Below are 23,776 nucleotides of genomic sequence, written 5' to 3'. Positions count from 1 at the left end.
GGCAGCATTGAGAATTGAAATAATCTGTTTCTCCGTACATATCAATTACAAAGTGGGTTTGGGGTTTGTCTATACCAGCTTCTGTGATGTTGCTTCAAGAAACAGGTTATTTTGGGGAGATCAGGAGGTTCATTTATGGTCCCCATCCCCAGAAGTGTTCAAAAGCCAGACAGATGAGGTGCTCAGGGGTCTGGTTCAGTATTGGACAGGTACTGTTGAACTTGATGAGCTCAAAGGTCTTTTGCAACCAAACGATTCTATAATTGATGGCAGGCAGGAATTAAGTGCATGGTGGACTCCCTTTCTTGACTATAGGAGTCATTGGTGTAGCTGTCTGTGCATGTTCATTTGGAAAACATATTTTTGAGTCGTTTGTGAGCTTAACACCTGTTTTTAAATTGTGAATTCCCTGCAGTTCTCCCTACTGGTAGCAGTCTTGATATCGATGCAACCATGACACTGTGTTCTTATGATTTATGGAAATCCATGTGTGGTTATGACTGAAGTAAATAGCACTGTTACTTCTCGCTTCCTTGGATGAAGATGGTATTGTCCTAAGTTTGTTGAAATAAAATCTTTTTAATGTCTTCCTGTACACCTGTGTTTTACCTTACGATATTTGTTCAGAGTGGTGAACTGAGCTTTACTGGTACCTAATTTAGAATCTGGATATTCCTTATTTGTACCTACAACTTCGTATATTTATCTTCTTTTTTTTCTCCCTTTTTTTCTTGAAGAAATGAAAATTTAGAAAGAAATTTGCCAAGTAAAGAGGATGGGAGCAAACAGCAGCAGCATCAGCGAGCTTCCAGAAAATGAATACTTAAAGAAATTATCAGGAGCAGAGCCCATCTCTGAGAATGACCCGTTCTGGAATCAGCTGCTGTCTTTCAGCTTTACCACCCCAACAAACAGGTGAGAGGGTGCTTAAGACAAGAACTTAACCTTGATAATGTGTTTGTAGAAGCCTGAAAGTGTGTTAGTGGTTTTAATTATTCCTGGGTTTGGTAGCAGAGGGATAAATGCCTATGTAAAATGGATTGTTTTTTCTGATTGTGGAAGCACTTTCCACCACCTCTTGCATTCCTGTGGGTTCCTCTCTTCTTCATGATAGCTGTAGTGACTATTCACTCTCCTGGTAGGTCGGAAAGATCAGAAATAGGATCTGAAGTGTTGGTAGGGAGCTTTTCTTGCTTTTTTTTTGGTGGTTATTTTGGGGTGCTTTCTTTTCCTTTAAAAAAGTCTTTGGTGTCTCTGGAGTTGTCAAAGACTCCAATGTTTGATTTTTTTCCTCTTAGCTTACAGTGACCTGTACATCTTGCATGACTTAATTGTAAGTTAACTGTTGCATTTCTTAGTCTATATGGCTTCCCCCCTCTTTCTTTTCCATTTTAAAAAGAAGCTTCTTAGGTTCTCTGCACAAAAATATCTTCTAAATACCTAAAATTCAAGTTTTGGATGTCTAATATTCAAGTTTTTCATGTCTAAAACCCATGTTTTGCATAATTTTCCACTCTAGCAAGCGGAGTAGGTATAAACAGAATGAATATTTTGAGAGGATCCATAATGTATCTCCAGAAATGTAGAATTTAAGTTATGACTTCTGTAACGTAAGTCATTTGCATTGGCCTATGTGGTGATTATCAGTCTTAGAAGAACAATCTGGTATTACTTAATACTTTTAAGTATAACTTAAGCTGCTTCTACAGTTTACAACGCGACCTTTCTGTCAGGTAAATACCTTATTTATCGCCTTTATTTTAGCAGTATTTCCTTGTAAAGAACCTGGTGTTTTCATGAAGTTCCATAACAGTGTGTGTTAAAACACTTGGGTAACAGCTTTAAATAGGCCATAATGTGTTACTGCTAAAACTGAGAACGCTAATTTTAGTCTTTAATAAATTAATAGAGTATTTGAGAGCTACTTTTATTGTCATCTTTCAGTTTCTGTAGTTTTCTGACTGGATTTGGTTTTGAGGATTTGGTTGGGGTTTTTTTTGTTTGTTTTGGTTTTGGTTTTTTGTTGTTGTTGTTTTGTTTTTAAACACAGCTCCTGTCAAAAAGAATTGTAGAATCATGGAATGATTTGGGGTGGAAGTGGAAGGGACCTCAAAGCCCATAGAGTTCCACCTCCTGCCCTGGGCAGGGACACCTCCCACTGGATCAGGGGCTCCAAGCCCCATCCAACCTGGCCTTGAACCCCTCCAGGGATGGGGCAGCCACCCCTGCTCTGGGCAACCTGGGCCAGGGCCTCCCCACCCTCATTGTGAGGAATTCCTTCCTAATGTCTAATCAAAATGTTCCTCCTTCTGATTTAAAGCCTCCCCTTTGTCTTTTCACTCCATGACTTGTACTGCTCTAAGGTTTCTGTGGAGCCTTCTCTTGTCCAGGCTGAACAACCCCAACTCTCTCAGCCTGGCCTCAGAGCAGAGTGGCTCCAGCCCTTGGATCATCTCTGTGGCCTCCTCTGGACCTGTTCCAAGAGTTCCATGTCTTTCTTATGTTAGGGATTCCAGAACTGGACACAGGGCTCCAGGTGGGGTCTCACCAGAGTGGAACAGAGGGCCAGAACCCCCTCCTCGCCCTGCTGGCCACGCTGCTTTGGATGCAGCACAGGACACGGTTGGTTTCTGGGCTGTGAGCGCACGTTGCCAGCTTACGTTGAGCTTCTTATCACCTGCTAGTCAAAAGTATTTTTTTTCAGAAGGTGACAAATCAGCACAGGTTTTATGACCTACACGGAGCTCTCAAACCTTTGAATATAAATTAATGATTGAATGAAGAATCGACTACAGTTTCCAATCAGATATAGTTTGCACGTTATATGACTGACCTCTGTGCTGTCTTGTCTTTGAAAGGCAGAGAGACACGTTTATTTTCATAACAGTTAGGAGCAGATCTGGTAGGTTATCTGTGTCTGTAAGTAGATTGTCTGCGAGTAAGTAAAAGTTTGGACTACTGGAAGGAGCAATGGTTGATGTGAGCAACTGTAAGGCATTTACTGGATGATTTTTTTGTGAAGAGTGAGGGAGAAGGAAGATTTTCTCATCTGCATGGAGAGAATAGCCAGAGGTAACAAGAAGGCACAGTGTCATGAAGGGCTGTGAAGCTCATAAAGCATGGTATATAATTGTAGGTGGGTGAAGGAGCAGTTGTTCTTTCTCTAAGTTCCCTGAAGATGCAGGAATTAGTTACAGCCTACCCGTGACTAATAAGATGGACAGTTTTCTAAGAAATCATATAATTCTGCATTTTTTTTTTAGGGGAAAATAGTTTTATATAAAGCACCAGCAATTTCTTTCAATTGTTCTGCTGCTCCTCCCTCCCCCACTAAAGTAAAGGAGTTTTTCATACCTTGTTTTGCAGCTTTTTTGTGCGTATTTCAGGAGTCAGATCTAGTGCACAATAAGTCTGCTTAAAAATAACAACCGAAAAACCCAAAATCCCCAACCAAACAAAAAACCCTAAGCAAGAAACATAGTTAAAAAACCAAGCAAACGAAAGAACTGATCCAAAATCAGGTTGAAAGTTTAATTAGCTGAACACCAGATGGTGCTCTTGGCTGGCAGTTAGAAGAGAGATATTTTTAGAGACATATTTTGTGCAGCTTAATAATTGGAAGGAAGCAGAGATTCCCTGTTAAGTTGCATCTACCTGAGAGAACCATTTGACAAACGATGTCAGCCGATGCTGGCTGCACAACACATTCAGCCATTGTCTAAATCAAATACCCTTGCCTGCAGGGACAGAACGATAGAGGTCAATGTTCATTTCTGAGATTGAAAGCTTGCGAAATATCAAGTTAACTCTGTTTTGGTTTAATGAGGCTTGAGTGCAGGTCATGCTCTTGGCAGCAGCAAGATGCTAATTTTTGACTTGCAGAAAGGAGCCAGTTTTCACCTGTCAAACAGGAGGCAATTTAAAGTTTTCTTCTCTTTTCAAATTATACTTTTTCCAATTGAATGTTGCAAAATTAGGGTGTTCGTAGTAGGCGATTGTTAGCAAGTGTCATTGGGAGCCATGTAAGTGCTGTGTGTTGTTTTTCATGGAGTGAATTGGTTATGCTCTAGAGTAAAATATCTATCCTGCCTCCTTACATTTTTGCAAAGATTAGTCTGATATCAGGGAATGCAGTGATGGGGTGAGGGGGAACGGTTTTAAGCTGAAAGAGAGGAGATTGAGATTAGATATTAGGAACAAATAATAGAAAATAAAAATGATATAAGAAAAAAAATAAAAAAGAGACACTTCTGCTATGAAAACAGGCTGGGAGAGTGGGGATTGTTCAGCCTGGAGAAGAGAAGTCTCATAGATGATCTTAGAGCAGCTTCCAGTGCTGAAAGGGGCTCCAGGAAAGCTGGGGAGGGGCTTTTTATGAAGGCCTGAAGTGATAGGAGAAGGGGGAAATGGCTTTAAATTGGAAGGGGGAAGATTTAGATCAGACATTAGGAAGAAATTCTTCATGCTGAGGGTGGGGAGGCCCTGGCCCAGGTTGCCCAGAGCTGTGGTGGCTGCCCCATCCCTGGAGGGGTTCAAGGCCAGGTTGGATGGGGCTTGGAGCCCCTGATCCAGTAGGAGGTGTCCCTGCCCACGGCAGGGGGTGGGACTGGATGGGCTTTAGCATCCCTTCCAACTCAAACCATTCTGTGATTCTATGATTGTATGAGAAGAGGATCATATTGGTGTTCCGAATTAGCCCAGGTATTCCTGATCAGAGCTACTGAAGGAAGATCCTTCAGGCTGTCAAACAGAGTTGGATCTTCTGAGGAACAATAGTCTTCTAATCCCCAAAATCAGAAGGTCAAGGCTTTGGCTTGGGAGTTAGTGAACTACTGGCTTTCTGCTCTGAGAAAGATGAGGATACGAGGCTCTCTCTGCTCTTTTGATGGCACTGCTTTCTGTGCTCTGCTGTCCATCTTCATTATCTTACGCTTTGCTTTTCTTAGCACTTTGTACTCTTTGTTGTATTTTTGCTTTTCTCCCATTACCCTGTCAGTCTGATTGATCTCTTCCTCCATTCATGGTTCTTCATATTCCTGGTTCGCTCTCTTACTTTCTCACCCCACTCCTACCTGCTTGCTTTTGTTAACTTCTGTGAGCGTGGTCCTGTGTGTAATTCTTCAGCATCGCTCGTTTACTCTGCCATGTTGTCTTTACCTGGCTTATTTTTTTTTTCACTCCAATTACCTTTTCCACCTGTTTCTGCAAAGAACACAAGGTATTTTGCAGGGTGAATAAAGTTTTCTGAATACCAGTGCCACTGACTGTGAAGTTGCTGAGTAACTGCTGGCAGAGACAGATGCAAGATGCTCTTGCCCTTTCACTATCCTTTCCAGCATTTGTTTGGATCTACTGTGTGTTTAATCAGGAACTAATGGGTCTGAATAACAGCACAGCATAGAAGAAGTGTTTATTTCTTCAGCCGAGTTAATTCCCTAGAGTGATTCACAGCCTGGCACCACAAAACAGTTCTGGCACGAGGAGGGATTGATTTTTGGGCCACAGTCTCAAAAGTGGGATTGCTTAAACCTGATGTGCCATCCAAAAACGAATGTGAAAGCTTGTGGTCAAAGCAGAGCTGTCTCCTGGGAGTGTAATATTCTGCTTTTCTGGGCTGATTGTTCTTCTTCTCATAAGGTTGATTTTCTTAATTATTAAGCAAGTTTAAAGAGGGAACATTAAGTGGGAATGATTCTGGTCTGCATTCACAAACCCCAATTATTGAATGGACCTTTAATAGTCAGAAATGAGCAGGTGGTGAATCCCAGCTCCCTGCCCATGATCTCCTGACGTGATTGATAGTAACAGCCAGAGCAAGCCTTGGGAGTTTGGTAGGTAAAGCCCCTGAGGCCTTTTGCAGTTTAGGAGGGATAGGAGAAAAATAATATATGCAGAAGTGGTAGTAAAAGGAAAAGCTACCAGGAGTTTTGTTTTAGGTTGCCTCATACTTTTCACTGTAAAAGGTGTGTTCTGTTCTCCTCTTTTAATCTCCTCTTCCTTAAAACTCCTCTATAAGGTCCTTCAATAAAGTCCTTGGGGACTGTCTCTAGCAGGTCATGGATGCTGAGCAGGCAAAATCCCCTTGGGCTACAGAAGCCTCTGCTGAGAAGGTTCTGATTTCAGCCATTAGGAAGTAACTTGGTGGTCTGAATATATGTTTCTGTTTGTTCATTTTTTTGCTTAGAATCATAGAATCGTGGAATGGTTCTAGAATTCATCCAGTTCCACCCTTTGCTATGGGCAGGGACACCTCCCACTGGATCAGGGGCTCCAAGCCCCATCCAACCTGGCCTTGAACCCCTCCAGGGATGGGGCAGCCACCCCTGCTCTGGGCAACCTGGGCCAGGGCCTCCCCAGCCTCACAGCAAAACATTTCTCCCCTTTTTCACCTTAAAACCCCCTCATTGTATCCCTTCAATCCCTGATCAAGAGCCCCTCCCCAGCTTTCCTGGAGCCCCTTTCAGCACTGGAAGCTGCTCTAAGGTCTCCCCAGAGCCTTTTCTTCTCCAGGCTGGACAACCCCAACTCTCTTAGCATCTGCTTATAGCCAAGGTGCTCCAGCCCTCGCATCATCTTTGCAGCCTCCTCAGAAACCGTTCCAACAGATCCATGTCCTTTTTGTGTTGAGGACTCCAGAACTGAAGACAGGGCTCCAGGTTTTTCACAGATCCTTATTTGTTGCGTGGAGTGGATTAGTTGGAGTTGAATTAAAATCATATAAAACCTTTTAAATCTCCCAATTCCTACATTTCAAGTGGCTGACATCAATCTGAATAATGTTTGAAAACTGGAAAAAAAATACAGCTTTTCTGGATGATTTTTTAGTTATTACTATGAACAAGAGCTGTGAAGTTTGCTTAGGACTCTTTACTCCTGATTTAGACAAACTGTTGCATTTGTCTGGATCTGCTATAAGTTGCTACCAAGAACACAATCTTCTTTTTAGTCGTGGTATCAGTTGTAATTCTTTCCTGATGGAAAACTTAAACCAGAGTTAACTAACACAGAAGTGGCTGAAAATCATGTGCTTAATATTTACTGTTCTGCTTTGTTCCTTCCCCAGAGTTTTTAATGAGTCGCTGGTTCAAGAATTGTGTTCCTGGGCCTTTAATGGAAAGGCATAAAACCAAGCAATTTTTATGCTGCCTTAATATGGTACTTTTAAAAATTGGTACAATAAATCATATGCAGCTTTTTATTCTTTAACGTCTTTCCTCCAACCAATCCATTAAAGTCAGCATTCCTGCAGTATGAATGTACTGAATGGGCTGATTCTTTTGTTTTCTGTTCGATGGCAAGGAAAAAAGCTTTACTTAGAGGGAACAGCTATCAGGAAAGCTGCTCCCTTTATTTTTCGCCTCCTGTTTCAATTGTCTATTAAGGTTTGGGAATCAAGTGCACCCTTAGTCAGTTTGCATATGCAGTTGGGTGGCAGTGTTGATCTGCCTGAGGCTCTGAGAGGGACCTGAACAGGTTGGATCCATGGGTTGAGACCAAAGGGCTGAGGTTCAACAACGCCAGGTACTGCGTCCTTGGGACAGAACAACCCCGTGCAGCTGCAGGCTTGGGGAAGAGTGGCTGGAAAGCTGCCTGGAGGAGAGGGACCTGGGGGTGTTGGTTGACAGGGACTGAACATGAGCCAGCACTGGCCCAGGTGGCCAAGAAGGTCAATAGCATCTTGGCTTGGATCAGAAATGGTGTGACCAGCTGGAGCAGGGGTGTGATTGTGCTCCTGGACTTGGCGCATGTGAGGCTGCAGCTTGGATTCTGGGTTCTGTTTTGGCCCTCTCTCCCCAAGAAGGACATTGAGGGGCTGGAGCGTGTCCAGAGAAAGGAATGGAGCTGGGTAAGGGGCTGGAGGACAAGTCTTATGAGAGGTGGGTGATGGAGCTGGGTCTGTTTAGCCTGGAGAAGAGAAGGCTGTGTGTACACCTCATCATTCTCTGCAGCTCCCTAAAAGGAGACTGTGATGTGGTGGGTGTTGGTCTCCTCTCCCAAGCAACAGGCGATAGGATGAGAGGGAATGGCCTTCAGTTGCACCTAGACAGGTCCAGGCTGGACGTCGGGAAAAATATCTTCACCAAAACGGTTCTCGAGCGCTGGCAGAGGCTGCCCTGGGAGGTGATGGAGTGCCAGTCCCTGAAGGTGCTTAAAAGAAAAGTTCATGTTGCACTTAGGGACACAGTCCAGTAGTGGGCTTAGCAGGGCTGTATCAATGGTTGGACTTGATGATCTTAAAGGTCTTTTCCAACCAAACCCGTTCTGTGGTAGTAAGGCCAGATTGGATGGGGCTTTGAGCAGCCTCATGCAGCAGAAGGTGACCCTGCCCATGGAACTGGATGGGCTTTCAGATCCCTTCCAACTCAAACCATTCCATGACTATATGAATTCAACCACTCAAAAATAACTCCACTGATTTATGTACCTTTTTTCCTCCTCTTCTTTTTGGGAGTAATGTTGATTTTTTTCAATATATGCTGGAATAGCCAACTGTGGAATCCTTATTTCTAGTAGTATGAAGCCAGAAATAAAAATCTGCAGTCAGTGAAAACTATGAAACTTTTTTTGAGCAATGGACTGATTAATTTGCCACTTTTCCTCGCCACTATTAAAATGATGCCTTACTACAGAAAACTAACTTGCTGATGAAGAAACTCGTTTTACCATGATGAGTAACTACAACTATAAGGTGATTAAATACCAACAAAATTAAAAAAACTTGGCATAAGACCAGATATTAACTGATTAAAGAGCAATTTCAGTAAGGCAAGACAGAATTTGTATTGTCTAAATACTGCTTCAATATTATGCCTCCAAGCCCCATCCAACCTGGCTTGGAACACCTCCAGGGATGGGGCAGCCACAACTTCTCTGGGCAACCTGGGCCAGGGCCTCCCCACCCTCAGTGTGAAGAAGTTCTTCCTAATATCTGATCTAAATCATCCATGTGAGAATCTCATGAGGTTCAAGAAGGCCAAGGGCAAGGTCCTATATCTGTGTTGGGGCAATCCATAGTGTCAGTACAGGATGGGGGATGATGTGATTGAGAACTGCCCTGAGGAGAAGGACTTGAGGTGCTGCGGGTGAGAAGCTTGATGTGGGCAGGCAATGTGCTCTCGCAGCCCAGAAGGCCAACTGCGACCTGGGCTGCATCCAAAGCAGCGTGGCCAGCAGGGCAAGGGAGGGCATTCTACCTCTCTATTTCTCTCTTGTGAGACCCCATCTGGAGTCCCGTGTCCAGTTCAGAAGGAGATGGGACTGTTGAAAGGGTCCAGAGGAGGCTACAAAGATGATCCAAGGGCTGGAGCACCTTCCACATAAGGATGGACTGAAAGAGTTGGGCTTGCCCAGCCTGGAGAAGAGAAGGCTCAGAGATCTTATAGCGACCTTCCAGTACCTGAAAGGGGCTCCAGGAAAGCTGGGAAGGGACTGTTCACAAAAGCTTTTAGTGATAGGATGAGAGGGAATGGGTATAACCTGGAGAAGGGCAGATTTAGAATAGACATACGGAACAGTTTCTTGAGTTTTCAATGAGAGTGGGGTGGCCCTGACACAAGTTCCCCAGACCAGCGGTGACTGCCCCATCCCTAAGGCAAGTGGTGCTTAGCTTGAGTTGAAATGTCAGATTGAGAGTTCTTTATGCTTTTTAAAAAGTCATTCTTTCATTTGATAGTTCTTGTAAAAAGTCTTTCTGTAAACCGCCTTTCTGGGTTCGTTTTCAGTTGCATCCAGCTACGTGTGGCCGTGTTGAAGCCACTGGGGTAGGAGTAACACAAATGATCATAGAATCATAGAAGAGTTAGGGTTGGAAGGGACTTAAAGATCATCCAGTTCCACCCCGGTGCCCTGGGCAGGGACACCTCCCACTGGATCAGGGGCTCCAAGCCCCATCCAACCTGGCCTCGAACCCCTCCAGGGATGGGGCAGCCACCCCTGCTCTGGGCAACCTGGGCCAGGGCCTCCCCGCTGTCGTGGTGAAGAAATTCTTCCTTATGTCTAGCCTAAATGATGCAGGGACGTCATTTCACTGTGACAGGCAGTTCACTTTTGAATAGTAGTTTCCTATTCTATCATCACTTTGCTTCCAGTGCTTGTGGTACCACCTGATATCAGTATGATGAAGCACTGGAATGGGTTGTCTAGAGGGATTGTGGGGTCTTTGTCCTTGGAGATACTGAAAAGCCACTGGATGTGGTCCTGAGCAGGTGGTTGGACAAGGTGACGTCCAGAGGTCCCTTCCCACCTCTACCATTCTGTGCTTCTGTGATATCTATGTAAGTGGACTGGTAAAATTAAGACCTTCAAAGAAATATTTTACTACTGTTTTGTAATGAGTTTTCTCTTGAAATACAGGAATGCAGTTGCTTATGTAACCATTTTTATTTTCTTTTTTTCTCTTCCACCTAGTGCTGACTTAAAGCTCTTGGAAGAAGCCACTGTCTCAGTGTGCAGGTCCCTAGGTGAGAAATTGTGACATCTTCACTTTTTTCCGTGTTTTTGTATCAGAAAAATTAAGAAGCAGGTGACCTGTGCACATCCATGTCTTTACTGTACTTAATTCCACCTGAATGTGTTGCACTAGTAAGATTAAAGAGTCAGTTTATTTGTACTATAAACTTTTAGAAACTGTCATTGTTAACTGTTTTGTAGAATCTGAAATCACATAAAAGTTTAAAACATATAACTCCATCCCTACTGCCTTTTTTCCCCACTGTCCTCTAAGCTGATTGAATTAATCACATGATGAAAGGCAGGGATAATATATCTGTGATCAAAAATATTTCAAGAAGGTAAAAGGTAATTGTGGAAACCTGACCGTTTTTGTGACAGGAGACTTCTCTACTGTAGATAAGCCTTGGAAAGGAGGCAGTAGGAGCTCTACTTGTCGGATAGCTTAGATCTAGGATAAAAAATATGTTTGGATGACAATTACGGAGTGGTAAAACATCTACTGGAGAATCTTAAAAGAACAACACCTATACACAAAAAAGACATACAATGCTTCGTGTAGAAATATGTAAGACATTAGAATTTAGCTTCATTCTATCTGTTGTTTGAACTAAATAGTGTCCACTTACACACGCTATGTAATCATATCTTATTTTCCTCATCTAGTTGAGAAGAATCCTCGCACGGGCAACCTTGGGTCATTGATTAAAGTCTTTCTGTCTAGAACCAAAGAATTAAAAATTTCAGCAGAATGCCAGAAGTAAGTACCCAGAAAAGAACTGTGTGTGCTGTTTGACTTTTTAAATATTCCCTTTGCTGCTTGCTCTTGAGTTTTTTCGCTTGGCTTGCTAACATAATCATCGACCAAAACTTAGAATTCACTTAAGTTGTTGTTGGAGGCAGAACAAGTATCTGATACTCTTCTGATTGTGGAATATTTAGGTGTAGTAGATTGCTGGGGCAAAAGTCACGTTCATGTTCATCCCGTGTGTTAGATATGTAACGTATTGGTGTACAAATGGGGTACCTACTGTTTTAGAGCTCTTTAAAAATTGCCTGGACTTTTTAACTAAATCTTAATGTATGAAACAGTATTTTATCTTGAAAATACTTTCCATTGGATTGGATTTGAACGAGCTTCCATGCAACAGCCTTGATTTCAAATCATGTCATGCCGCTGCCTTTGGTTTTGCTTGTCCCTTTCAGAAGGAGGAGAGAATCATGGAATCATAGAGTGGTTTGGGTTGGAAAGGACCTTAAAGTCCATCCAGTTCCAAACCCCTGTGATAGGCAGGGACACCTCCCACTGGATCCAATTGCTCAAGGCCCCAGAAAAACTTCAAGAGGTTGTGTGTGCAGCTCTGTTGAGTTTTTGCATGAAGCTTTCTGTAATTATTCCCCCACGCCTACAGACAAATGTCCAACTCGTCGCGTCTGGGTCTTCAAAAATGAAGGCTTTATTTAATGCCCCTCTTGCTCCCAGGACTGCCCTCAATGTTTTTGCTTGCACCTGGAGAAAGAAGTTATTTCTGAATAGCGCCTGCTGCTTTAATCCAAAAATATGTGGAAAGTATAGCTTCATGCAGGAGCTTGGCTGTATGCTGATGTATGAGCTTCCCAGTTGTTGCTTACAGGGACTCAAGAAAATGTGATGACGGAATATTCCCCTTGGATTCAGAGAACTTGGAAAGTATCTGTGTTGCATAGTACAGTCTTACTCATTGTGCTCTGTAAGTCCATAAAAGCCTATGGCCATCTGAAGGCTGTTTGGCTGGCAAAAGTGCTAAGGACCAAGGATCAAGGACCCAGAGTAGCCTTCATATCAAAGCTGTAGTAAATCTTTCAGTGTTTTGGTGGCTTGAGGCCATCATATCTAGAAACCTTTAGAAGTGTGCTGAGTCACTTGGTGAGCTCTTTGAAGAGTGGTGCTTCTGGCAACTTCGGTGTTTTTAACAATACAAAATACAGCAGGTTGAGGGAGGGGATTCTCCCCCTTTACTCCGCTCTTGTGAGACCTCACCTGGAGTCTTGTATACAGTTCTGGAATCCCTAGCGTAAGAAAGACATGGAACTCTTGGAACGGGTCCAGAGGAGACTGCGAAGATGATGTGAGGGCTGGAGCACCTTAGCTGTGAGGCCAGGTTGAGAGAGTTAGGGTTGTTCAACCTGCAGAAGAGAAGGCTCCATGGAGACCTTAGAGCAGCTTCCAGTGCTGAAAGGGGCTCCAGGAAAGCTGGGGAGTGATAGGAGTAAAGGGAATGGCTTTAAATTGGAAGGAAGAAGATTTAGATTGGACATCAGGAAGAACTTCATGCTGGGGGTGAGGAGGCCCTGGCCCAGGTTGCCCAGGAAAGCTGTGGCTGCCCCATCCCTGGAGGGGTTCAAGGCCAGGCTGGATGGGGCTTGGAGCCCCTGATCCAGTGGGAGGTGTCCCTGCCCATGGCAGGGGTGGAACTAGATGGGCTTGGAGGTCCCTTCCAACCCAAACCATTCCATGTTTCAATGAAATTAGTTAGGAATTAGATTGTATTCTTTTGGGGGACAAAAAAAAAGGCAACTTTAAGAATACATTTCCAATTTGTTTTCTGTTGCATCGACTGAAGACTGCCTGCTTTTGAGCACTGTGCTTCTGCATGCTTCAAATGTGGGAAGCCCTTTGTCTACTCTGATATATGTTTTCTTGTGGGTTTCGATGCACGTTCACAGGTTAAGCATTTCTGATTCTTGTTTCTGTTTTTTTTTTTTTTCTAGTCACATCTTTATCTGGCAGGCCCACAATGCGCTGTTTATTATTTGCTCTTTGCTGAAAGTGTTCATCAGTCAAATGTCAGAAGAGGAGCTCCAGCTTCATTTTACTTATGAAGAGAAAGCACCAGGCTCGTACGGTAGGTGCATACAAGTGGTGGTGTAATAAATAGCCCACCGGGAACTAAAACGTTCTGGTATTTGTAGACGTGACACTTGGGGAACGTGGTTTAGTGCTGGTATTGGTAGCATGCTGGTAGTTAAGAATTGGACCTGGTGATATTAAGGCTCTTGTCCAACCTAAGTAATTGTATGATTCTGTGCTTTGTTTGGACTAAGAATCCCAAACATTGCTTTAATACTAGAAATTAATTAACAGTGAGTTTGCATACAACATGTTTACTGTTTTGGGGCAGCCTGTGAGATTGACAGTATGCAGTCAGACGTAAAACTGACTGACTTCCTTTGGGGTCTGGAGTAATTAGTTTTAAACAGTGTTCCTTTGTGTCCTACATATGATACGGGTGGGGAGATTGAGATGAGACCTTAGGAAGAAATGTTTTGCTGTGAGAGTAGGGAGGCCCTGGCCCAGGTTGCCCAGAGAAGTTGTGGATTCTCTGTACCTGGAGGTGTTCAAGGCTGGATTGGATGGGGCTTGAAGCAACCAGATCCAGTGGAATTAAAAAAAAAAACAAACAAAATAAAAACCACAATAAAAAAGGTTTTGTGCCAAGTAGGAGACAGACAATCTGTTTTTGAGAAAATATAGCATTTGAGCTCTTTTAGAGGGCCTGGTTGACCACAGAAGGATCTATCTTTGCAACCTAGGGGCAAACTCCATCTTCCATAGCTCGCTAGTCAAATTCTCTGTTTTTCCTCTACCCATTGTTTTTTTCAGATGTAGCCAAGTTTGATGGTTCCTGCCTGGGATCATGAAAGTCTCCACTGTATCTGCAGTCCTTTAATATATTTTTGCAGCACCACAGCCCACTAACCTGTCATTTTCTGCTAGATTGAAACGTTTGCTAAACGTTGTTGGCATGTTAGAGGTTCTTATAGCAAAATAGACATTTTGCAGAGCAGAGTTTAAGTTATTTAGTTATTTGATTTATTTTTTCTGTAAAGATTTTTGTTAAACTTAACATGGTCATTTATTTACATATGTAATTAGGCATTTTTTCACAGTTTTTCAGAGGTGGTGCTGTAGAACTACCATGGCTCTGGCCATTTCTGGACAGTTTAAATGGTGATAATGGTCCTCAAAAGAACAGAGTAGAGCTGGATTGAAACTGACCACATACTAGTGTAAGAATGGTGGTGTTGCAGTTATTTAGTGCTTCTTTTCACCTGTGTTTCGTAAGCCAGCATCAGCCAGCAAGTGGAATTAATGCAGTTTTTAGGAACCTAGTTGGGGAAGAGAACAGTACGAACACTGTTGTTGGAACTGTTGAACAGTTGGAACCGATCCACTGAAAAGGCAACTGCTCAGATTTAATTAGAGAGTGGTAGTTTATGCAAGAATACAGGAAAAGTCGAAAAGTTTAGGCAGAATGTTCAGAAATGCGTGCATGTCCGGGAAGTGGCTAAGCGCAAGGTCCTACACCTGGGTTGGGGCAATCCTTGTTTCAGTAGAGGCTGGGGAATGTTGTGACTGAGAACAGCCTTGAGGAAAAGAACTTGGGGCACTGGTGGATGAAAAGCTGTACATGGATCAACAATGTACATTCATGGCCCAGAAAGCCAACTGTGTCCTAAGTTGCATCATAAGTGTGACCAGCAGGGGCAGGGAGGGGATTCTGCCCCTCTACTCCACTCTTGTGAGACCCCACTTGGAGTCCTGCATCCAGTTCTGGAGTCCTCAGCACAGGAGGAGCATGGATCTGTTGGGATGGTTCCTGAGGAAGCTACAATGGTGATCCAAGGGCTGGAGCACCTCTCTGTGAGGACAGGCTGGGAGAGTTGGTGTTATTCGTTCTGGAGAAGAGAAGTCTCCAGGGAGACCTTATAGTGACCTTCCAGTACTGAAAGGGGCTCCAGGAAAGGGACTTCTTAGTAATGCTGTTTTGACAGAAGACAGAATAGTGGTTTTACACTAAGGGAGGGGAGATTTTGACTGGATATAAGAAAGAATTTTTTTACACTGAGGGTGGTGAAACATTGGCCCAGGTTGTCCAGGGAGGTAGTGGTGGCCCCATCCCTGGAAACATTCCAGGTCAGCTTGGATTGGGCTCTGAGCAACCTGATTGAGTTGAAGATGTGCCTGCTCCTGCAGGACATTGGACTTGATGACCTGTAATGTTCCCTTCCAACCCAAACCATCCTATGGTTCTATTATTTGTTGGAACGGAGCATGTGTTGCACAAGAATAAAGATGGCAGGGAAGGTGCTCAGATAATCTCTCTGTTCTCTTTCTGCCACCTGGTCCTTCTTTTTGAATGTGAATAATGTGAATGTGTTCAAAATCAGTTTCATGACAGCAAAAAGAAAGTTATGGCACTGTCTGCCGCAAATCTTTGTGTGGTCCTGTATCAAGAAGGTCTTACAGAACATGTAGGAACAGCTGAGAGAGCTGGGGGTGTTTAGCCTGGAGAAGAGGAGGCTGAGGGGAGACCTCATTGCTCTCTCCAACTACCTGAAAGGAGGTTGTGGAGAGGAGGGTGCTGGCCTCTTCTCCCAAGGGCCAGGGGACAGGACGAGAGGGAATGGCCTCAAGCTCCGCCAGGGGAGGTTTAGGCTGGACATTAGGAAAAAAATTTTCACGGAAAGGGTCATTGGGCAGTGGCAGAGGCTGCCCAGGGAGGGGGTTGAGTCCCCTTCCCTGGAGGGGTTTAAGGGACGGGTGGACGAGGTGCTGAGGCGCATGGTTTATTAATTGATAGGAATGGTTGGACTCAATGATCCTTTGAGTCTTTTCCAACCTGGTGATTCTATGATTCTGTGATTCTATGTGACAGATAGTACTGGCCCAGGAGTGCCAATTTCCTTTCCTTTGTCTTAAAGTTACTGTTGCGTTTGTAACTTCATTTTGTTTATTGCATAAAGCCAAGGATGGTCTGGCAAACAAGGCTAGTATCAGAGTGATGATACAGTGAGAGTGGATTGTGGAAGGACAGCCAAAAGTGTCTGACTCTGGATTTCCCCTCAACAGTCAATCCAGCAAGGACATGCGTATGGAATGCCTAATAGCTGCCTGCTCATTGAATAGTAAAAACCCTTCATTAAAGTCTGTTTAACTCCTTGGCGCCTGCTGTTGCTCCAGGGAAGTCAGGCTTCTGGTGCCAAAAGAGTAAGCCCTGCATGCTAAAGTGGTTTAATGTATTTAAACTGTGATGAGTAATCTCCAGGAATGAAGTCAGCAACTGATACATTAGGAAGTAACACCCATGTGTAATAACTGATTACTGCAGGCTGCCTATGGGTTTATACCTGGTCTAAAAAGCTGTCCTGCATCTTGCTTCAGTGCTGTAGTGTAGCAGATTAAAATAGGTGGAAAAAGTCCTACACCTGGGTCAGGGCAATCCGCGATTTCAATACAGGCTGGGGGATGATGTGATTGAGAGCAGCCTTGAGGAGAAGGGCTCGGGGTAATGGGGGCAACGTGCGCTCACAGCCCAGAAACCACCCGTGTCCTGGGCTGCATCCAAAGCAGAGCGGCCAGCAAGGCGAGGGAGGGGATTCTGCCCCTCTGCTGTGCTCTGGTGAGACCCCACCTGAAGTCCTCTGTCCAGTTTTGGAATCCCCAACAGAACAAAGACATGGAACTGTTGGAGCAAGGAGGCCACGGAGATGATGCAAGGGCTGAACGCCTCTGCTCTGAGAACAGGCTGAGAGAGTTGGGGTTGTTCAGCCTAGAGAAGAGAAGGCTGCAGAGAGACCTTACAGCAGCTTCCAGTACTAAAGGAGTACAGGAAGGCTGAGGAGGGAATTTTACAAGGGCATAGAGTGATAGGACGAGGGGGAATGACTTTAAATTGGAAGGCGGAAGACTTAGATGAGACATAAGGAGGAAATTCTTCACGCTGAGGGTGGGGAGGCCCTGGCCCAGGTTGCCCAGAGCAGGGGTGGCTGCCCCATCCCTGGAGGGGTTCAAGGCTTGGATGGGGCTTGAAGCCCCTGATCCAGTGGGCGGTGTCCCTGCCCATGGCAGGGATTGGGACTGGATGGGCTTTGAGGTCCCTTCCAACCCAAACCATTCCATGATTCTTTGGTTCTATGAAAAGCTGAGGCATTTTGTCAACCTGAACCCCTACGATCTTTATTCCATATTCTGGGAGTTCCTCGCTGCATAGTATGAAAAGTGAATGCTTTCATTCTGGGATAGATCCATGTTTATACCATGTCCAGTAGCACTTCCCTGTAATTCACATTAGCAATAATCCTGTGCACATTGATGAGAAACGTGCTTAGAAATTATCTGTGAGCAGATTGTTCGCTGTATGTTCCTGGTTAGCAAGGTAATTGCTTGTGGTCTGCAGGTGAGAGCAGAGGATGGAAGCAGGGAATGGTCAACATTCCTGGCTCAGCCGTGGCTCTAGTTTGTGACTGCTTTGGACTTGGGGTTTGATTGGAAATGGTTTTGATGGCCCTTATCTCTTGCTCAAGGAGATGGTGGGGGCCCCATCCCTGAAAACATTACAGGTCAGGTTGGGTGGGGCTCTGAGCAACCTTATTGGATTGAAGATGTCCCTGCTCACTGCAGTGGAATTGGAACTGGACAGCCTTTGAAGCTTCCGTCCAGCCCAAACCTTTCTATAATTCTGTGATTCTTCAGGGTCTTGAGTTTCATAATGTGCTGCGTTTGTGTAGCCGTTATTTTTGGGTCCTAACAAACCTTCACGTAGTTTTTTGTAATATGAATAGGCCGTGGTAATAAGGTGATTACCCTTTATAATTAGCTGTAGAAAAAGTGAAGTATCCCTAATGGAGTCTAATGAACCGCTGTTGTGTTAAGGCCTATTAAAATGAGCAGAAGAAGATTAAATCCTTTTTGTTTGTATTTTCGTATTTTAGGCAACTGTAGCTTTCTTTAATTCTTTTTTATTCTTTGGGAACTACAGCATGTGTTGTTATTCTGAAGTATACACAAATTCGTTACTACTTTTACTGAAATTGTACATACTTAGAATCATAGAATCACCGTGTTGGAAGAGACCCATCAGTTCATTGAGTCCAACCATTCCTATCAATCACTAAACCGTGTCCCTCAGCGCCTCATCCACCCCTCCAGGGAAGGTGACTCAACCCCCTCCCTGGGCAGCCTCTGCCAGTATCCGATGGCCCTTTCTGTGAAAAATTAATGCTATCTTTGGTGAGCATGCTTTTAAAAAATTGAAGTTGTTTTTATTTTTCCTTTCTTTTCCCAGAGGTTGATGTTATTAGACTATTTTTCAGTTGCAAGCATAATAAAACAAGCTTATACATTAATATAGTTATATATACTTATATGTGTTTTCCCGTTAACTGTATAATGCAAATTTCAGTGCCAGGTTAGATGGGGCTTTGAGCACCCTGATCCAGTGGAAGGAGTCTCTGCCCATGACAAGGGGATTGGAACTGGATGGGCTTTGAGGTCCCTTCCAACCCAAACCATTCTATGATTCTATGAATATAGTATGTACATAGATAAATACCTTAAGAAAGTGCCTGAACTTTGAAGTTTGTTTTCTTTTTTCGTAATGAGTGAATGTTTGCTGTACGGAACAGCACAACCAACAACACTGCCAACTTCTGTGCTATGATCCGTTTATGTATCCCTCTGCACTCCCTGACCCAGAGCCCCTCCCCAGCATTCCTGGAGCCCCTTTCAGTACTAGAAACTGCTCTAAGGACTCCTTGGAGTCTTCTCCAGGCTGAACAACCCCAAGCTTCAATAAGTTTTAAGGCTAACAGTTCTTCTTGGGACCTCTTAAAACTCCTTTGGAAGTCACTGTGTGATAGGGTTTGTTTTTCTGCTTAAACTATGAGCATCGCTTTTTTTCCTTCTCATCGTAGAATATGTCCATGAACTGTGAACTCCGAGTTTAAATTTAGCACCTGGAAACTCAGCGTAAGGCTGATCACTCTGCAGTTGCTCAGAGCATCAGCACACAGCGTGCGATGGCAAAAACATGTAGTGTATGATAGTAATGATGTTTGGAACATATAATTGTCACTGGCTACACAGCTATATGTCTGGTATTTGACAGGTTGTAAATGACATGACCACTATAGTTTAGTAAACATTTTTTTATAACTTTCCTATGTGGAATAGTTCTCCTCCCAGATTTTGCAGCTTCGGTGCTTTCACTTTTTTTGAATGTCCAGTTTGTGCTTTTCCCTGCTCCTCTGTCTCTTAAGCTCAGACAAAAGCTTTGCAGTTGTGCTTTGTGTTGTAAAACGTGATTACTGATGTTTTTTCTGTGAGTGCAAAGGTGTTGCAGGCAACCACTATAAAGCTGGAATGGACAAATTGTACAGAATTGTGTCCCTGTTGCAGCACAGTTTATTGCTTTCCTTCCAGAATAGTCATATTGTTAATAGAAACTTGCTGATTTTGGCAGTTTCCAGTTTTCTTTAGCCCAGGAAGTGCAATCTTTGCCTCTTCATCTGTAACTGGGAGTTTGTGTGCAGCTTCAGAAGATATTGTGGAGTTTTGATTCATCTAAAAAATCCCAATAGTGGTAAATCCTAAACTTGGCTCGCTTATGCTGATCTGGAGCTGATCTTGCTAACGCGAATCATTCATCTTACCGTGAGCCTTCCACTGTTTTTTGTCTCATTATTTCTGCACAGTTGTGATCCAGAGCTCTAAGAGAGCATAGACTGCATATTGTGTTCTAAATGAAACCGTCAATTCAGCCTCTTCCCTGACCTGTAGAATCACAGAATCCTGGCATGATTTGAGTTGGAAGGGACCTTAAAGCCCACCCAGTTCCACCCCCAGCCATGGGCAGGGACACCTCCCACTGGATCAGGGGCTCCAAGCCCCATCCAACCTGGCCTTGAACCCCTCCAGGGATGGGGCAGCCACCTGGGCAACCTGGGCCAGGGCCTCCACACCCTCAGCATGAAGAATTTCCTCCTATGTCTAGTCTAAGTGGGAAGCTTTATTCATTCTTTATAGAGGAGTTTTTATCACTAGGCTACTGAGCACTATTTGGTGAATTATGGTAAAAAAGAGGACACAGAGGAGGGAATAAGGAACAACAGATTTACTGTAACCCTTGAATGATTTAATGAGTGCTCGGCTATCACATAAAGGAAGTGAGAGATGGCAATCAGTTTATGTGCTCGTTGTTATCACTTGTAAGGGAAAGTTGGGAGCTGCTAAGAGTCCTCAGAGCTGAAGATCAAATGGTGGCAGGAGCTGTTGAGTGTCCTCAGAGCTGAAGATCAAACTGCAAAACCCAAAGAAGCTTTAAGACTGCTGGTCATTAACTGAATGGATGGGACTTTAAGTACCATTTTGAAAGTAATAAGTTTATTTCATCGCTGCTGTCCAGGTTCTGTCTTAGCTGTAGTAGCAGTAGGGCAGAAAAACAAATGTCTAAGGTGAGGCTGTGCCTTGCTGTACCCCAATATCTCATTAACATCAGGTACATCCAGCTTCTACAGCAGATCATTTCAGGGTTGTGACAACATAGTGAATTCTTCAGGAGAGAGACTCACTGTTTTCACGTTGCCCAGAGCAGGGGTGGCTGCCCCATCCCTGGAGGTGTTCATGGCCAGGCTGGATGGGGCTTTGAACAGCCTGATCCAGTGGGAGGTGTCCCTGCCCGTGACAGGGGGGTGGGGCTGGATGGGCTTTGAGGTCCCTTCCAACCCAAACCATTATGTGATTCTGTTAGACCATGTTTCATGGCCAAGGATGGAGCTGGGCTGGTTTTACTAGAAGTAGTGTCTCCTCGGTATGTACATCTTCTCTCTGGATAAGCCATTTTACCTGTCTGGTGTCTGCTAATCCAGTGTCTGTAGTGTGTGTAGCTTTAAAAAAAAACAAACAAACAAACAAAAAAAAACCCTTCAAAAAAACGAAAACCCCCACAATGCAAGTAATCTGCATATTTGAGGGCTTAAATATAGCTGATGGGAACGGTTGGACTCGATGATCCGGTGGGTCTCTTCCAACCTGGTTATTCTGTGATTCTGTGATTCTGATGAAAAATGGTGCTTTAGCATAACTGGACATTTTAAACACTGTGTTTGAGTTACTTCTCCACTGCCACAGAGTTTAGAAGTTGCACCTATGTTTCCCCTCACTGCAAGTGTGCTCTAATCTTACCAATTCACCCTTCACTTATTTTCCTCAAGGCTTTACATGCGTCTTTGATCCAAGTGCACAATCTATTAATGTGAATGAGTATCATGTGTATTGTCTTTACCCTGCTGTTGAAAAAAGACATTGTTTATGAAAACACGTAGTGTTCCATGTTTATAGCTCTCTCTCACGTTTTAGACTTGGCACAGACTTGCCTCATTGTCTTGGCAAGACAAGAATTAAACGAGAATTCTCGTGCCCCAATGGGGAAAAGGATATGTTAATTGCTATAGCTGAATGACATTGATTACAGCAATTAAGCTTTTTCTTTTTTAAAAAGAGAAGTAGTTTGAGAACAGAGCGCGAAAGACCAACATTCTAAGGTTGTGCTTAGTGATTATGCTAACCCAATATTTTGTTGCTTTATTTTGAACGTAGTGTGAGGGAAAAGCCCTATTTCATGGTCAAATAACATTATTCTCTCTTTGAATGAGTTTTGTATAGGTAGGTGGAAGAAATAATATTTTTAACATGCTCTCTCTCTACGTTTTTCATTCTTTTTCCCTCTCCTCCCTTTCTTCAGTTGTCAAGAGAAAAAAAAAAATAGATATCTCTTGGGAACTAATAGCAGTTTTGCTCTGTAAGCGTTTTTCTAGAGTCAAAAATCCTTAGGAAACTGTCACGTTCAGGTTACTTTAGAATATGTTATCTGGGCTTCATTACTCGTTGTGGTTTCTGCCTAGGGTTAAATACTCCTAGGAGTTCTCAGTTTTTACTAACAGGAGCTACATTGTGTTACTCATAGGGGATTCTATATAAAGGAAACCATGTTTCCGTGATAAAAAAACTGATTTCCTTTAGAACGTGCGGTTCACTAGGTGAAAATTTTTAATGTGTTTTTAATAAACTGATTGTGGAAAGAAATAATTTTGCTTTATTGTGACTATTCCCTCTGGTGTGCTTCTTAAAATTGAGTCCTGGGTTTCAGAACAAACATGGGTTAAGCAGAGTAACACGGCCATAACCTGGCTGTAAAGTTGTGTTTATTGCAAGGCATATTTATTTGAAAATGCAAAATAAAGCAGTTATTTGGGTAATCAGTGTGCTGCAGCGCCTCTCGGGTGATGCATAATGGTTCTTGGGTGATGAGGATGATGCAAGGGCTGGAGCACCTCCCATACAAGAACAGGCTGAGAGAGTTGGAGCTGTTCAGCCTGGAGAAGAGAAGGCTCCAGGGAGACCTTAGAGCAGCTTCCAGTGCTGAAAGGAGCTCCAGGAAAGCTGGGGAGGGACTTCTTATGATGTTTTGTAGTGATAGGATGAGGGGGAATGGCTTTAAATTGGAAAGGGGAAGATTTAGATTAGACATTAGGAAGAAATTTGTCATGATGAGGGCAGTGTGGCCCTGGCCCAGGTTGCCCAGAGCAGTGGTGGCTGCCCCGTCCCTGGAGGTGTTCAAGGCCAGGTTGGATGGGACTTGAAGCCCCTGATCCAGTGGGAGGTGTGAAACTGAATGGGCTCTATGGTCACTTCCAACCTAAACCATTCTGTGATTCTATGAATAAGCTTTTTTCCTCAGTAAGTTTTGCTAGTCTTTTGTTACAATTGCTTTTAAAAAAATTACAGTGGTGATGTAAAATACCATCAGTTTTACTACTTAGAATAATTGCATTTTTAAACTAATTTTAATCATCCCGTGTGTTTTTTCACATTGCATGTGAGTAGAGAATAATTTCTGCACATTTAAAACGCCCTTTGGAAGTTCATAAATCTTCACTTGCCGCTGAAATGCATAAAACCTCTTCAATCAATAAATGTGCACTCATGCAAAAAGGTTTAGTTTTTTAATGAATTAATATAATTTTTTTATTAATTAATTGCTGATGAGCAGCCGTTATGTGTGCTGTAGGCTGCATTCGTTAGGCAGCCACCCAATTAGAATACTGTTCAGTGTATGTTAGACAAATAAAAACTGTTTTCTCTCTCTCTCTGCTTGTTCTTCACTGAGGATTAAATAAAGGGGTGGGGAATATACGAAGCACAGGGAATTCTAAGTGGAGACTTGAACTGTGGATGAATGAGAAGTCACTAGCAATCAGTTAAACTGTTAGTAATAATGCTGTTTAATAGGAACATCAATAATAAAGTAGGCTTGATGTTTTTAATATTAACATATTCTTACAATAGCATCATCTCGTTTAATTTATCTAGTTGTTATTAGTTACTTGGTTTGTATATAAAAGGCTTATCCGTACCATTTTATCGTGTCCTAATCCCAAGTGGTTCTATGGCAGCTAAATAGCACCAGCACCTTAAAGAGGAGGAACTTCTCTTCTACTGTTTGTA

At 43.3% G+C, this 23,776-nt stretch overlaps 1 protein-coding gene across 2 annotated transcripts in view; it reads left to right on the top strand.

Moving 5' to 3' along the window:
- The first annotated feature begins 735 nt into the window (after nucleotides 1–735).
- DYM (dymeclin) overlaps nucleotides 736–23,776 on the top strand; it is a 235,364-nt gene continuing 212,323 nt past the window's right edge. For both annotated transcript variants that reach the window (XM_069880980.1, XM_069880979.1), the window contains exons 1-4: nucleotides 736–915; nucleotides 10,408–10,460; nucleotides 11,116–11,209; nucleotides 13,201–13,334. In XM_069880980.1, the coding sequence (XP_069737081.1) occupies nucleotides 776–915; nucleotides 10,408–10,460; nucleotides 11,116–11,209; nucleotides 13,201–13,334 (421 nt within the window). In that variant the 5' untranslated portion in view covers nucleotides 736–775. The remainder of the gene's footprint in view (nucleotides 916–10,407; nucleotides 10,461–11,115; nucleotides 11,210–13,200; nucleotides 13,335–23,776) is intronic.

This window comes from Phaenicophaeus curvirostris, chromosome Z, assembly GCF_032191515.1.
Source record: "Phaenicophaeus curvirostris isolate KB17595 chromosome Z, BPBGC_Pcur_1.0, whole genome shotgun sequence".
Classification (NCBI taxonomy): Eukaryota; Metazoa; Chordata; class Aves; order Cuculiformes; family Cuculidae; genus Phaenicophaeus; species Phaenicophaeus curvirostris.
This window is presented reverse-complemented; position numbering and strand designations above follow the sequence as displayed.